Below are 14,909 nucleotides of genomic sequence, written 5' to 3' on the forward strand. Positions count from 1 at the left end.
AAAGTTAACAGTCTTGCAAATGTTAATAAACAGCTTTTAAGCTAAACATTGATATTTAAGTGAAAGCTGTTTAAGGTTTAAATTCGCAATTAGAATACAAAGTTAGTTAGGTAAAATGGCAAAAGTAGGTGGCAAGAGCCCTTGACTAAGTTCATGTAAAAGTTCCCAACTAATGAGATTTATCTACAGAAGTTGCTTTAAATTGATTAAGTTGCACTTTTACGAATTTGATTTAAAATGAATACCCTTGTTTATTTATTAATTGACTAATTAATTGAATTATTTAATTATGTGAAATTACCATTTTTTTGAACATGACATAAATAATTAATGGGCGGTAATCGGTTTAATAAACTATCTATTAAATCTATTTATTGAGAACTCTCGTATTCCCTTTTTTTTAATCATTTTATTTGTTTATCAATGAATCAATAAATGCAATGGAGCAAAAAAATATAGCACGCATATTTGATAAACACAAATGCAAATAATGCAAGCACACAACGCACACACACACACACACATCCCGCACACACACACGCACACACACACACATCACCACACACATACAAATAACCAACATTATGCAAATTAAATATTTGCCAGAGCAAACACAAATACAAATGCCAACTCAAAGCCGAATCAAGTGCTTGGTGTGGGGCATATGGAAGTTGAAGTGGGATTGGGATTGGGCTTGGCTGGATAGAGAGCAGGGAGGGGAGTGGCAGTGTCCTGTCTTAAGGAGGTCGCCTAGCGAGTCCGAATGCTTGCATAATCCACTCATACATACATATGCATATATTATACATACATGTGCGCTCGAAGGTTCCGATACTGGGCTCGATTCACGATTCTCGATTCGCAGCCAGTGCTCACGTTTCTCAGCTGGTTCAAGGAAATGTGCGTGTCCTGAATGGGCACAACAGCGCATAACTTGCGTGAGAAGGCCAAACGGCAAAAACAAAAAACAAAACAACACAACCGACAGCAATAGCAAAGCACAACAAAAGCTGAAATGCTTACGAAACAAGAAATGATGCTTAAGGACATTAAGGACATGCCCACACACCTGTCGATATTTGTACAGTTTTGGCGTGCGCTCGATTTTTGTGTATACAGCAAATGGGCAAAACAACAAGCCCTGCACCCCTGCCCGCACCCCAACCATGGTCAGCCGGTTTTGCGGCACTGCATCCCGATACAGGATCGAAGATGGGAGACGCAGCATTTCCGTTCGCAGAAACTCGTTTGCAACAAAAGTGTGTCCTGGCCGACCGTCAGTTGGCAGAGCCGGCTGCCCCCTGACCCTGCCAAACGCCCCGCTGGCGCAGCTGCCTTGTGTGTGTTTGGCAAAAGGTAATCACCATTAAAACTCATTACCAAGGGCAACTGCCAAAGCAACACGCCATGGCCAACCAAATGGGGCCCAGGACACTAAGGCTGGCACTGGCCAACTATAAACCAACTTGGCCAGGTCCACGCTTACAATGTAGTTACGAAATGTCCGACTGAAACGAGCTGCGACACAAATGAAATCCACAAAAAACAACAGCTTTTACTTAGTTTGCTTCTTTCCGCGGAATATTAACTTTAATTTCCCATCTAAACTATTTCAATTTTGACATATTTCATATGTTCAATGTTTAACTTTAAGTCTATATCTTTCAATTATGTGCTCTTCGAGGTTGTATATAATGTATTAAAAATGTTTATCCTTAAAGAATACAAACTAGTTAATTGAGGTACATTTTTCAGGTTGGGTTCTAGACTGATATTCATGTTACGAAAAAGCGACTAACACTTGCTTAACACACTTCTTATGACAAACTGATTAGTCGCCGTTTAAATCTAGTTAATATAGAGGTATATACTTGTACGTGAGCGGAAGCTTACAGAAAGGACTAACATTCGTCGTCTTACAAATTCAAGCTCCTCTCATATCTCTATTTAAGAAGAGAATAGGTCGAACGGCAGAGGTTTACAGACGATCGTTTGGTAAGCGAACAAGTATCAAAAGTTTGTTATCATTAGCATTATAAGAAAGTAATCAATAATTAAACGTTCTTCATTGACTGATGAGAAAAATAATTATTTTTTTAATCCAATAGCATAAGTACGCCCAATTGGCAGAGCAGCCAGTGCCAGTGCAACCAGTTGATTTCGATTGAAAAGAGAATACACCAAATGTTTTTGGTCAAAATTGTATTTAAATGATAAGAAAAATCATTTCTTTAATCCATTTGCATGGGCCAACTCTCAAAGACACGCCCACTTGGCAGAGCAGCACAAATTAGCAGGATCCAGCACACGTTGATAAACATTTTGAATAGTTGATCTAGATTGAAACAAATCAAAATGAATCCCGTTTGCTTTTATAGCCACATTTTCGTTCTGCCTGTTACACAACTTCTCTTGTTCGAAACTAATTAATAACCGTTGATAAGCAATTACAAATACGGAAATTGACAAATCGTCTTGAAATTTGTAGCGTAGCGAATTATTTGGAATATATTTGTGTATATTATTTAACTAAATGTTGAACTATTCTCCGAGTAATCCATATAACATGTTATTTAAATATCTTTAAACATTTTACCCTTCACTTAATTTACAATCTCAGTTTGATACTTCTTTAATATAATATCTACATAGAATCAGCATATTTTTCTTCTTCGACTTAGAGCAAGACCGACCAGCAAAATCAATCCCATGTTGAGAAACATTTTGAAGCTATGGATTTCAGATAATTGGCAGAGAGTTCCGTGTTAGTTGTAGATGCGTCATTTGTTTTTATACAAATCTGTATAGCTAATTGTCGAATTCGACACAATTGTTATACCTTAAATCCATTAAAAGCGGAAAGAAACGGCAAACGAGCCTACTTAGACCCATTCCTTTCAATTCCCTCCAGATCACGTGATTAAAGGACAATATTTCTCAAATAATCGACAGCCCGCCCTGATTTCAAGCAATCGATAAGAAGCGATATACTAATCCTGCCTTTAAAACATATTTTGGAGCTTAAAATACCTTGAGACACAGAATTGAGTAGGTATATCTCTTATACATCCACAGAATAATATGATTTACTACATTTATCTAGCTTTTGTAGTTTTCGAAATCTCCGCTTTCACATAGTTATAAAGACAGATGAATATAGCTAGATCGAACTTGTCGTCCTGGTCAAGAATATTATTATATATTCAGGAATTCAGCGTATAATACCGCATGCCGTAATTGCTATTTGAATGGGGCAATTTATGTTTTTACCAGGATATTTATTAGTCTTGACAAACTCTTTGTAGGATGATTTAGCAAAATAATATGCCTTCGCCCTATAGTTGGGTGTCTAGTTGGATGTGCAGCACAAATGAATTTGTTTGTCGAAAAATGCGCTGTCTGGGCAAGAAATAAGAAATAAATTGCGACTATTTTATAGCCGTCTGGTGACATTACAAGCGGCATTTCGGGTACTTACGGGGTGGGTATGGAATGGACGGGGATGTGGGGTTCGGCTGGCTTATTGACTTGGCTGGCGCCAAATCAAGTCAAGAGAAATTGCGCTGCAGTTGTCGCAGGGGCAAAAGGAACGTGCAAATTGTTGGACAGACAACCTTGAGCTAATTTGGCTAGCAAAATACTCTCTCTCTCTCTCTCTCTCTCTCGCTCTCTCGCTCTCTCCCTCTATGGCTCTCTGTCTCCATCTGTGACTCACTCTCTTTGTGTGTTCTGCGTCTCTTTGCAGGGGCCAACTGTGGGCCAGACAAAATTCCTTGCGCTGCGCCGACGCCGCCGGCAACATCATGACAGCCACTAAGTGGGGCACCGTCACAAGGCAGACAAGGCCCCAAAAATAGACGCCGCAACGGCAACGGCAACAAATCGGAAATGCTCGCTGCCACAGTGCTGCAGATGCCGCCGTCGCGGGCCCGCAACAGCGGCCTGGTGCTGGGCGTCTGCCTCGACCAGCTGATGCAGCAACAGCCGCGCTCCGCACCGATCGGCTCCAAGATGCTGCCAGCCGGCGCAGAGACAGAGGCTGCCTCCGAGAAGCAGCCGCAATTGACAGGCAGACAAACGCGCTGCTGGCCGCCGCCCTGCTTCATGCTACTCGTATCACTGCTGGAGGTAGGTGGGACCGCTGACCAATTCCTAATGCGATTAACCTCTGCCCGGACCCAGTTGGGGTTGATTAAGTGCGGCCAGTCGAAAAAGGGGCAGCTATGCCACCGGGTTGCCATGACATCGGGCACATTGCACAACACAAGGCGCACTCAACATTTCGGGGGCGCAGTTAATTGCTTTCAGGAGTGAAATTATGTGCAACATTTTACTCAGTGAACGCCAAGTGTAACCAAGGGGAAAACTCAAACAATCTCATTTCATTTAAATAATCAACTTTTAAAGCAGTTTTTAATTTATCCTTTTCATTCAAATCTGTTTACTTTGTAGTGCATTTAGCTGCAGCTCCTCAGAAATTGTTTGGCTCAAGCTCTCAACTCTCATTTTTAATTGCATTTTATTTCTGTTTTATTCTTTGTTTTCATTTGTCATCTGCTGTTTCAACCATTCCACTATCTTTTTTCTTTTTGCCAAAGTTTTCAATTCTAGTCAATTATATATATAATTTAATTATTGTTTTTAGCTCAAAATGTAAAATATCTGATTTTTAGTTGTAAAAAATCAAATTGTCAAAGCTCCATTAAAAATCGGATGCTAAGTTCTTAGGTTTATTAATTTCCTTTATCAAAACTTATGCTAAAACCTACAAGAACTTGGACTTGCAGGGATTCAAATACTCCTTGAAATTGTCAAACTCCAACATTTATTTATTATATTTTCCAAGTCATCCATTTCCGAATTTTGTACAATTTATTCGAATTTCTCCTTTTTATTTATTCAGTTTTCAGCCCAAACGACAAACGTTTTACATTTTCGAAATTGTGGAAACTTAAATGTCAGCTTCATATTGTGTGGCTTGTTTGTTTATAGCCTTCCACATTAAATATGCAACACATTCGTGCCACACTCTGTGATCCCGTGCCACAGCTGTCCTCCGCCCTTTGACGAACAGCTTCTTTTGCTGGGCCGCCCTTTAATGGGGCATTTCGTGTACGTTTTGTTTGGCCATCATCTCAAGTTATTGCGCTTCAGATGCTCGCAAGGGTGGTTCTCCAGTGGGTGTCCCAGCCAAGCAATAACAGCTCGTGATCATATTTCAGCAACCCCCCCTCCCCACCTAACGATACGTTCCACTTCCCTGCCCGTTTGCAGTTGCATGCCACACACGTGAACTGGCCTCGTATCGAGGAATTCTGTGGCAAATAAATTGCCGGCTGGCCACAATGCGAGTGGCAAGCGGCAAGCGGCAGGCGACGCATTTGCAAATGGCATTTGGCTTCCGGTTAAAGGATATATCAACTGAAACAGGAGACCGCCGAGCTGTCCAACATTGGGTAGTGCGTGCGAAAATCCAACACTCTGTGCGTCTGTATTAGTGTCTGGGTCTGCAGACTGGACGCCGCCAGCCACAAAGAGTGGGTCGGGGGAGGAATGTGGCAAGTGGCAAGTGGCAAGTGGCATGAAAGGCGCATGAAATTTGCCATGCCGGCATTGGCGACGTCTCGCCACTGTCTGCTGCCAGTCTCGTTCAGTTTCTCGGCTTGCTTCGGTTGCAGTTCGTTTCTCGGCCTGAGGGTTGCTTTGCTTGGCTTTTCCTTTTTCATTTAATGCCCTTCCAAAGGGTATTTTCATTTTGCCATGAAATTTATGAAGTTTCGATTCCACCAAGTATATATATTTATAATCAGTATCTATAGTGTTAATCCATATGGTTCAAGTCAGTCTGTCTAATCTCTTAGTTCTCCAGCTATCGCAAGGACAAATAAAGGAATCAGATCGGACCCCTATCTTATATAGCCGCCTCATAGGAATAATCAATCAGACAGACAGACAGAAGAACAAACAAAAAACAAACTCAGATAATACGAGCTTCTCCCTTCTCACATATTTGCAAGGCCGTATCAATTTAATAGAAACAATTGGAAGTTATTCCATCTTATAAGCCTTATGTTTACAAGAGTATTTTATCTTCGGCGTGTCTAGGAGAGTCCGTCTCTTTTGATTTAGCTTTTGCTTTAGTTTTTCCAGGCTTTTCCTGGCGCCGTTGAGGGGCTTGAAAAACAAAGGGCTTACATTGTGATGTGGCTTTAGTGCCGCCCACCTCCGGCCGAAAGCACTTAATGGAGCGGATTTTGACTAGACTTGCCAGCTAAACCTTTTTAGATCGAATCTTAAATCGAAATTGAAATCGGAAACGGTAGCTTCAATCAATAAACTGGCCTAAATCCACTTGCATCATTCCTCAGATCCTTGTCTTTGTGTTTTGGGGCTCTGCACCGCCGGAGGATTCGCTGCTCATCTATCGTCCGGATCGACGCTTGCAGCTGTGGCGCTTCGTCTCCTACGCCTTGCTGCACGCCAGCTGGCTGCATCTGGGCTTCAATGTGCTCACCCAGCTGCTGTATGGCCTGCCGCTGGAGCTGCTGCACGGCTCGGGACGCACGGCCGTTGTCTATGTGGCGGGTGTGCTGGCCGGTTCGCTGGGCACCAGCGTGGTCGACTCCACGGTGTATCTGGTGGGCGCCAGCGGCGGCGTCTATGCTCTGCTGGCAGCCCAGTTGGCCAATGTGCTGCTCAATTTTGGTCACATGCGCCAGGGACTCGCCCAGCTGCTGGCGGTTGTCATCTTCGGTGAGTACTCTTACTGCTCCAGCTAATTGCCTGACTTTGGTCACTATGACGCTTCTCTGTAGTCTCCTGCGATCTGGCCTACACACTGTACTGCCGGCAACTGGCCTTGGTGGAGTTGCCGCCCACCATCTCCGTCTCCTACATAGCGCACATGACGGGCGCCCTGGCTGGACTCAGCTTGGGTTTGTGCCTGCTCCGGCAGCTGGACGGCAGTCTGCGTCCGAGGCTGCTGCGCTGGCTGGCGCTTGGCGTTTGGACAACCTTTAGCGGATTTGCCTTGGCCTTCAATCTGATCAACACTGTGACTGCCCAGCTGCTGGCCGAGCAGGAGGGCGAGGTAATCAAACAGCATCTGCTGCACGATCTGGGCATGGAACGTTGAGAGCTGCGCTGCCAGATCCAAAGACTGAGAACCCAGTCAGGCTCTAAACTATATACTCATATCTGAATAATAGACTAGTCATTAGCTTGTAATGCATTCCAGGACAATGTGCTCAAATCAAAACGAACTTGGTTCGGGCGTCAACTGAACCCTTCCAAGTGCGCTCAAAGAACAAGACAAGAACGAAGACGGAGGAGAAAAAACAGCAGCTACTCATATATAACAATTATCTTATGTAAATGCCAAAAAGGAGTCCAAGCGAACTCAATTGCTAAACGAGCGAGGCTCACTCCAGAGACTTTGATAAACACTTCGAATAATGCCGCTTTTGACAACAGACAACATCCTATTTAGTGCTATGCATCCTATATAAATATTCCTATAGAAGATGCAACCTAGACATCAAATATGAACTGTCGAATCCGTTTTAGCTAGGCTACAACTAAATTCTGTAACCAAATGTTAATTTGAACATTGAATAAACACATCAAATATCTACAATAAATTCTACTTATAAACATATCAAATAGTTGCGTTTTTCAATGGAGGCATGGGTAATGCATTTGGATTTACCTAAAATAATTTATATAAACGGCCTTACAAGATATATGAGAAAATGTATTGCATTGATTTGAAGAAATACACAAAATAATTGCCTTAAAGGATTAAAAATTGTCAGTTGTATTATATTATCATGATATAGCTTTGTCATATCTATCTATCTTTAAAATATCAAATAATAATCTAAACAATAATCTATCTTTTCTAATATTATCAGACCTCTACATAAAAGATAAATCGAAAATTGTAACACAAGTTTGTAAAATCTACTTGCACAAGTGGAAAATGCGTGAGATGCGTTTAGTTTATATCTAAAACAAAGTCACTTGGCCTCGATGGCGCAGCATAGTAACAGTTTTTCTTTTATAAATATACGAGTTTATAATATTTGCCAATTATTGGAATATAACTATATAAACAAAATGGATTCAATTATTGATCTTGTGGCAAGAAAGCAAGCAAATTATGACATCACATGACTTCTGGCCGGATTCACTCTGCGTTTTGTTACCCAATTTATGAGTACAATATGAATAGGCAAGTGGTTTGTGGCGGGTGGGAATGGGAATTGGAATGGGAATGGGGCAGGTGCTATTCAGCATGTGCCAGCCCGTAGCAACAACAGCGACAACAAAATGCAATTCACAATTGGCAAACGAAAAGTAAATAACAAACAAAAAATTAGCCGCTCGATTTTGTTTGTTGCCTCATCGAGAATTGGCCTAATTAGGCACCAGGGCCCAATTCGTGTGGTTTGAGGGGGTTTGCGGGGGTAAGCAATTGACTTTTGTTTTGGTTTTCGGTTTCGTGTCGCAGTTTGCACAGCCAAAACGTATTGTAAAGAGTGATGGAAGAACAGCTACCCTGTAGAGTTATTGATGGTCAACAGCAAATGTGAATGCTGAGAGCGTGAGAATGCATAAGAATGCTAAAAGAGCAGATACCCTATGGAGGATTATAGCTAAAGATAAATATTTAAAAAACTGATTAAAGATAACTAAAAAGTGTTGAAGGAGAAGCTGCCCTGTGGAATAAAAGTAATGTAAGAAGTGCTGAAAGAGCATTAAGAATGTGGGCTATGATTAATTATTATGAATAGAAATAGAAGAACAGATACTCTGTAGATACCCTGAAGATTATGGGGTCAATTTGTTTCTCAGCTTCTCTCAAGACATTATGATTATTCTCTTATCATCAACTTCAAGCTTGTCTCATTTAACATACATAATTGTGACCACCCTGTCAAGTTCTTAGCCTAGGGTATTCAAGCGCAGACACCGAAATTGTAAACGCTTTTGACCGTATTTGCGCTGAAATTTAATAACTCGTTGCTGCAATTTGGTGCCGCATTCGATTTCAGCTACTGTTACCACAATATCAACTCCCTCCATAGCCCCCCCCCCCCCCCCTCTCACTCTCTCTCTTTTCCAACCTCCCTTCCCCATCTGCCGGGCATAAAGAGCGCAACTTTGACGAGACATTGATGGTTCAATCCCCCAATCGACCCACCAGCAAGCGGAGCCAATTTAGCAAACTGAATGCGATTTTTATATGCAACCTGTGCAGCTTGCAGCTTGCAGCCAGCAGCTTGCAACTTGCAACACGACCACGCGAAGCTGGGCACTAGCTGCCTGGCTGGCTGGGCACGTTTAAATCCTCGTTAAGTCATCACCAGGTGAGCTGGTTCTGGTACGTTGACAGCCACGACCAGTGCCAGTGCCAGTGCCAGTCGCGAGTACCAGAACCGGGCGACATTTGACAACAAAATATTTGTGACATTAAATGCTGCGGCAGCCAGAGGCTGAGCCACATACTGATCCACATGCTCATCCACGGTTCCAACTGCAGCTACGTGCTCATTTCACTAATTTAATGAAGACCTTTGCGGTGGCGCGTCCTGGCCATTGTCTCGACATTGTCGTTCAGATTGATGAGGCTCTCGAGCAGCAATGCCCGGGTAGACCACATATGCCAGTTGCCTTGGGCAGCTCCAGGTACCTCTCTCTCTGCGCATCCTCCTCCATATCCTCGTGGTTGCTTTCACTGGCTGCTGTAACTGCCACCGCCGACTGCATCAATAATTTGTGTTCGCCGTTGAAAATAATTGACCAAGTTTGTCTGTTTGCGGTTCTGGGCCCAGACGAAAAGCGTTGTGGCATTTAATCTACTTGCAGCCGTCCAAGACGACCGAGGCCGCGGATGACAACGACAATTGAAGCGGCGGCAGCAGCTGCCAAATGACGACAAAAACAACAAAACAGAAAGACAACAAAAAAAAAGGAATGCTACGAATCAGCATTGGTCTTGCTCTTGCACTTGGCTCTCATCTCATCTCGTCTCGGTTGCGGCCTCGGTCTTGGACTTGGACTTGGACTCAGTGCACTTCGCGTAATTGAAATAATTTTAAGTGAAAAATCTGCATTCAAAAAATATTTCAGCCGGCGCACAAATGTGAGAGCCAGCAAAAAACAAGTGACTAGCAAGCGGGAGCAGAAGATATTAAGCAGGACAATTTTGCTGAACAGCAGATGCTCTTTCAAGGAAGTGCCACAGTTCAATTAAGGACAGTGGTAGAAACAGAAAGAGAGAGAGACGAGAGAAATACACTAATATAAGAATAGATAAGGAGTATAAAGTAACTTTTAGATTTACAAGCAGATTTACAAAGAAGATCATCATACTTTAATCAGCATGGAATGGTTTGCCCATTCAATATAGTAGAAGATTAGAAAAGAAGTTTGTATAACATATAAGGTAACTTTTACATTTACAAGCAGGATAACATGTGAATCAGCATGTTAAGTTTGCTTTTGAAATTTAAGATTTGCTCTTAGTTTTTATGCAACATGTTTTATTTTCCTTACAAAGGATTTTCCAATTTTTTACAGATATTTCGTAGCTAATTGTTTAAAAGATTCACAAATTTGGGTCCTTCACTGCTTCTTCATGAACGCTCATCACTTATTATTTCTTATGTATTCACTAATAGTTTTAGTTTGGGTTAACACCAGATAAGCCAAGACCACAATCAAATTGCTTTACTTTTAACACTCAAGCTGCTCTCGAAACTCAGATACCCCAATCAAGTGACGGCACTTTTATGTTCGACGCACACAAATTTACATGCGCAAATTTAAAGAGTCGTTGGGTGGACAAAAACCGAAGAAGAAAAAAAGAGTCAACAGTTTGCAGCTTGGCATCCGGCCCCATTGGAGCCATCTTAATCCTTGGCATTAAGGCAAATTGCTGCCGCCAAAACTCATTTCTTGGGCAGAACGCGAGCCACCAAGCAATGAACTTTCAAGTGGATGCTGCAGCTGGAGCTGGAGCTTGAGCTGGAGCAACGATCGACGATCACCGAACGCCGATCGCCGAGCACCGTAATTTGCTTAATTCGACGCTCAGCCAAAAGTCGTTGCCCGCCTCCCTGCGCCGAGGCTCAGCCCACGATTTTGGGGTCGGGTCCGGAGCTGGGACTGGGTCTGGGGCTACGTAATGGGCGCTCAGCACGCGGCTGCCACTCGTCAATTTGGTTTGAAGCTCTTCTCCTTAGTTGTTTTTTTTTTTTGTGGCTGCTGTCGCCGCCGCTGACGATCGACACGTTCACGTCTGCCGCTGACGAGGATGATCCTTGAATGGCTCCTTGGCAGCGGCAGCGGCTTCTTCAGCAGCGGCGCTGCCTCAATTTGCGTTTGCGTGGCCCGCGGGCAACTGCAAGTTAAGTTTTTATCACATGGCTGCACTTGCCGCATTTTTCGGTGGCCGTAATTTTGCTCAGACATTATGCGAGCACACCCCCCGAAAAAGTCCAAGGCACATATTCGGTCAATAGCTCTGCCGCGTCTCGGAATTGACAGCATCAAAGAGTCCAGGGACAACTTTTGACGATGGCCAAATACGCAATTCGAAAGAAGAAGAAAAACAGCTGAAGTTTGATAAAGAATTCAATTTGGATTTCGTGGCACAAATTTTTTTTAAAAACTTTTGCCTATTGCTTCACTTTGCTTATTGGAAGTTTTCATAGATTCCACAATCGGCCCTTCCATTTTCCATGTGCTGCAGCAGACCTCAAGCTCATTCCGTTGTTGAAGCAATCGAAACACAGCACAAAAAATTGGATAAAACACTTTATGGAATTGCTTTGGCATTAAAATTATGCCCTACAATTATGTAAGACATTGCTGTAGCAATGGCAGCCATATCAAATCTTATAGAAAATATCAATTATTGATCAGCTTAATTAAACTTGCTCAGCCTGAATGCTCATCTGTCTGTTTAATTGCAGCAATGCTATCCATCCATAAGTACCAGAGACTATGTAACTTATAGTATATTTCTGATTGACTAATCAATTGAGTGACTGACTGACTTATTGACTGACTAATTGGGAATCGATGCATAGCCTAAGTCGCAGTTATCTTATTGAAGGCTAATGAGAATTTTGAAAGTTCTTCTACATATGTGAAACCACACTCAACTTCAATAAATCCTTGCCTTTGCCTGTCTAGGGTATCACATTGTCGTGCCGCCTATCCTACCTACCCTCTAGTTAGAGCCTGCCAGCTTTCCAGCGTCTTTGTCTACACTGCTTATGCGGCTTGTGTTGATGCTCATCCCTGTTAACTAACTAATTACATTGATCATTATCAATTTATGCATCTCATTAAAGCTGCCAACGCGTCTCGTTTTTGGTAAAATTTTTGGCTTACCGCTTGGTGGCCTCATAACTCAGCTCAATATAAATCTGTTAACAAAACGCTTAATCCGCATTGTGCATTTTATTTATGGCCATTTGATGGCGCATTATCGGATCAGGCACATGGCACATGGCACCCGGCACCCGGCACTCGGCAACCGGCAACCGGCACATGGCTCATTGGACAGTTGGCAGCTGGCGCGCCTCATAATTGGATTCGTCACAGGCGCTCTTGCGGTCCTGGTCATAAATCGCGGCCTGCTTGAAATGCAAATTCGGTGTTGGATGCCTCCAGCCGCTGTCTGGGGCAGTTGCATGTCGTCAGTGTGTTGGTGTGTGTGTGTTGGGGCTGTGTGTTTATATGGAATATCATCGGCAAGGCATCAAAGTGCCAGGGCGCAAATGTTCGCCAGCCCAATTAACGCGAGCGGCAGCTGAGCGAGTGCAGCAGCGCACAGCAGCCGGAGCAGGAGCAGGAGCAGAGCAGCAATCAGACTTCACTTGAACAGCAAAATGTTTGCAATTAAGCCTCGATTTTCGGCAAAGTGCGTGGCTCTTAGTGAACAAGAAAGCTGCCACAACAACAACAACAACAACAACAGTAACAAGAGGAGGAGCAGCACGAAGTCAGGAGTAGCTGCAACAAGAAGCGTTCCATGTTCCTGGCTGGCCTGGCTGGCCTGGCTGGCTGCTTGTCGATGCGTAACAAAGGATAATCCACAATACTGACTCGTTTCTCTGGCTGCACCCACCAGAAAGTCAGACAACGTCAACAGCAGCAACGACAACCCACGCCAAGTGGCAAAAAGACAAAGTCAAGTAGACTTTGGATGCACTTACTATTTGCTTAACTTTCTACAATTAACAAACTGTGGATTATATATGACAAACTAAGCTGCGAATGTGAAAAGGTCCAGGTTCATAGAATGAACATCAACGCAGGGAGCACTCAGTCCTGACTGTAACTGAAATTCCAAGATTTTGGAGTTTAAATTTAAGCAGCATGTCTTAGCTAATATACCCGCTCCCTTTTCTAGCACTAACAACAACAGCAACTGCTATCGTGTCCACACCCAGGCGAAGGCGAGAATTGCACAACATTTGACAGCGTTCACCCGCACCCAACCAAAGAGCCAATCCTGGCGAGCGATCCAATGTTTTTTTGTTCTCTTCTCATCTACTACTTGCAGATTAAGTGGTTTGCGGGTTGCTGCTGGAAGCAGCGCATCTAATGCGGCAAAGTGCTCGAAGAACGCCTCGAGTTGTGCCAGTTGCATTAATTAAACACTTAAACAAGTACCTGACTCGGGTCTGCCCGACTGTCTGTCGGCTGTCTATGGGCCTGGTCCCAATTAACTTGGGCCATCAATTTGTAACGGTCGGAAGGCAGAATGTTGTTTTGTCTGTTCGTCGACGCTTGGCCCATTGCCCATTTCGTCGGGCACTCGAACATCAAAACATGTCCGTGCCAAAGCCAGAGATAACAAAAACATCAAATGCGCAAAAATCGAAATCGAAAATCGTTGCGAAAAGTGGCCATAAATTATGTCTGCGGTGGCGGCGTCGATGGCGTCGACTGCCCGCCAAGTTGATTGAAATCGCGTCTCTGATAAAATGGAATTAAGTTCTGTTAGCCAAGTGGCAACAGCCACAGCAGCAGCATCAGCAGCAGCAGCAGCAGCACAAGCACAAGCAACAGCATTATTTCCAGCAGGTATGCAAAAGAGCAATATTTCAGAAATGATGAGTTACAGATGCGTCTGGAGCACCACAGCAGCAGCGGCAACAACAGATGCAAAATATGCAGCCACGTTTGCGGCATCAGCAACAATATCACAACTCCAACAGACAGCACTGCCCAGCGGTGCTCCCCTGTATTCCGGCAACACTCAAACCCATATTTACTTCAGCTGGGCAGCACAGTGTCTCAAAACATATGTGCATTGGTCAGAACCAGCAATTGCAGATAACAACATAGTCGAATAAGAAATAACTATTTATCTTAAAGGCCTGAACCTCTTTGCCAGTTCGCTGTAGTATTTCGATCAATTTCGTAGCAATAATTATAAGAGGACTTACCGAAATTTATCCTCCTTGTAAATGTTTGCTCATTGTAAATCTTGTTGCTAACACAGTTATTCTCAAAGGCTCTTTGCCAGCCGTACTCATTGTCAATCCGTTTCCAATTATTACACATTAATGCTCTAATCACATTTATACTCATGGTACATCTATCCTCTTAGCACATTCAACCTCTTTGTTCATGTTGTTTTATCGTACAATTATCCACTTGCCACATTTATTTTCTAATCATTTTAGCCAATTTATCTTCTTGGCATATTGAGGGCCCAGGTTTGTTTATCCACTGAGCATATTTATACATTTGGTAAATTTATGCTCCTAGTTATTACGTCTTAATAGAATTTATGTTCACTTGGCAGCTAACATGAACTTTGCAATGAGCATTTCCGCGCAGTAACTGCAACAAAAGAATTAATATTTTGTTTATTTAACTTA

The 14,909-nt window shown here is 43.0% G+C and overlaps 2 protein-coding genes across 7 annotated transcripts in view; one reads left to right on the top strand and one right to left on the bottom strand.

The window, feature by feature from the left end:
* Positions 1 to 14,909, bottom strand: part of SA2 (Stromalin 2) — a 92,680-nt gene that overhangs the window by 33,168 nt on the left and 44,603 nt on the right. For 2 of the 3 annotated variants that reach the window (XR_004303762.2, XR_004303761.2), the window contains exon 9: positions 14,472 to 14,871. Coding sequence is in view for 1 of the 3 variants with exons in the window: in XM_032435178.2 (XP_032291069.1) it covers positions 14,823 to 14,871 (49 nt within the window). In the remaining 2 variants the exon portion in view is untranslated. Of the gene's footprint in view, positions 1 to 14,467; positions 14,872 to 14,909 lie in introns of those variants that run through there. The other variant, XM_032435178.2, reaches the window with a different exon arrangement.
* On the top strand, positions 2,871 to 7,651 carry ru (roughoid). 4 transcript variants are annotated; one of them, XM_032435180.2, is made up of 5 exons: positions 2,871 to 3,052; positions 3,746 to 4,128; positions 6,369 to 6,753; positions 6,816 to 7,090; positions 7,238 to 7,651. In XM_032435180.2, the coding sequence occupies exons 2-5, from the start codon at positions 3,889 to 3,891 to the stop codon at positions 7,487 to 7,489; spliced, it is 1,152 nt and encodes a 383-aa protein (XP_032291071.1). In that variant the 5' UTR covers positions 2,871 to 3,052; positions 3,746 to 3,888; the 3' UTR covers positions 7,490 to 7,651. The 4 variants fall into 4 exon arrangements, with proteins under 4 accessions (XP_032291071.1, XP_032291070.1, XP_070064348.1 ...); XM_032435179.2 differs by having other exon boundaries at positions 2,871 to 3,048; XM_070208247.1 differs by having other exon boundaries at positions 2,871 to 3,048; positions 6,816 to 7,170; positions 7,238 to 7,354.

The sequence above is a fragment of the Drosophila virilis genome, chromosome 3, assembly GCF_030788295.1.
Source record: "Drosophila virilis strain 15010-1051.87 chromosome 3, Dvir_AGI_RSII-ME, whole genome shotgun sequence".
NCBI classification, from domain to species: Eukaryota; Metazoa; Arthropoda; class Insecta; order Diptera; family Drosophilidae; genus Drosophila; species Drosophila virilis.

Bases quoted from the DNA above. Each gene is read 5' to 3' on its own strand.
- ru (XM_032435180.2), top strand. From the start codon at position 3,889: ATGCTCGCTGCCACAGTGCTGCAGATGCCGCCGTCGCGGGCCCGCAAC. The intron at 4,129-6,368 runs GTAGGTGGGACC...ATCATTCCTCAG, and splicing joins TACTCGTATCACTGCTGGAG to ATCCTTGTCTTTGTGTTTTG. The intron at 6,754-6,815 runs GTGAGTACTCTT...GCTTCTCTGTAG, and splicing joins GCTGGCGGTTGTCATCTTCG to TCTCCTGCGATCTGGCCTAC.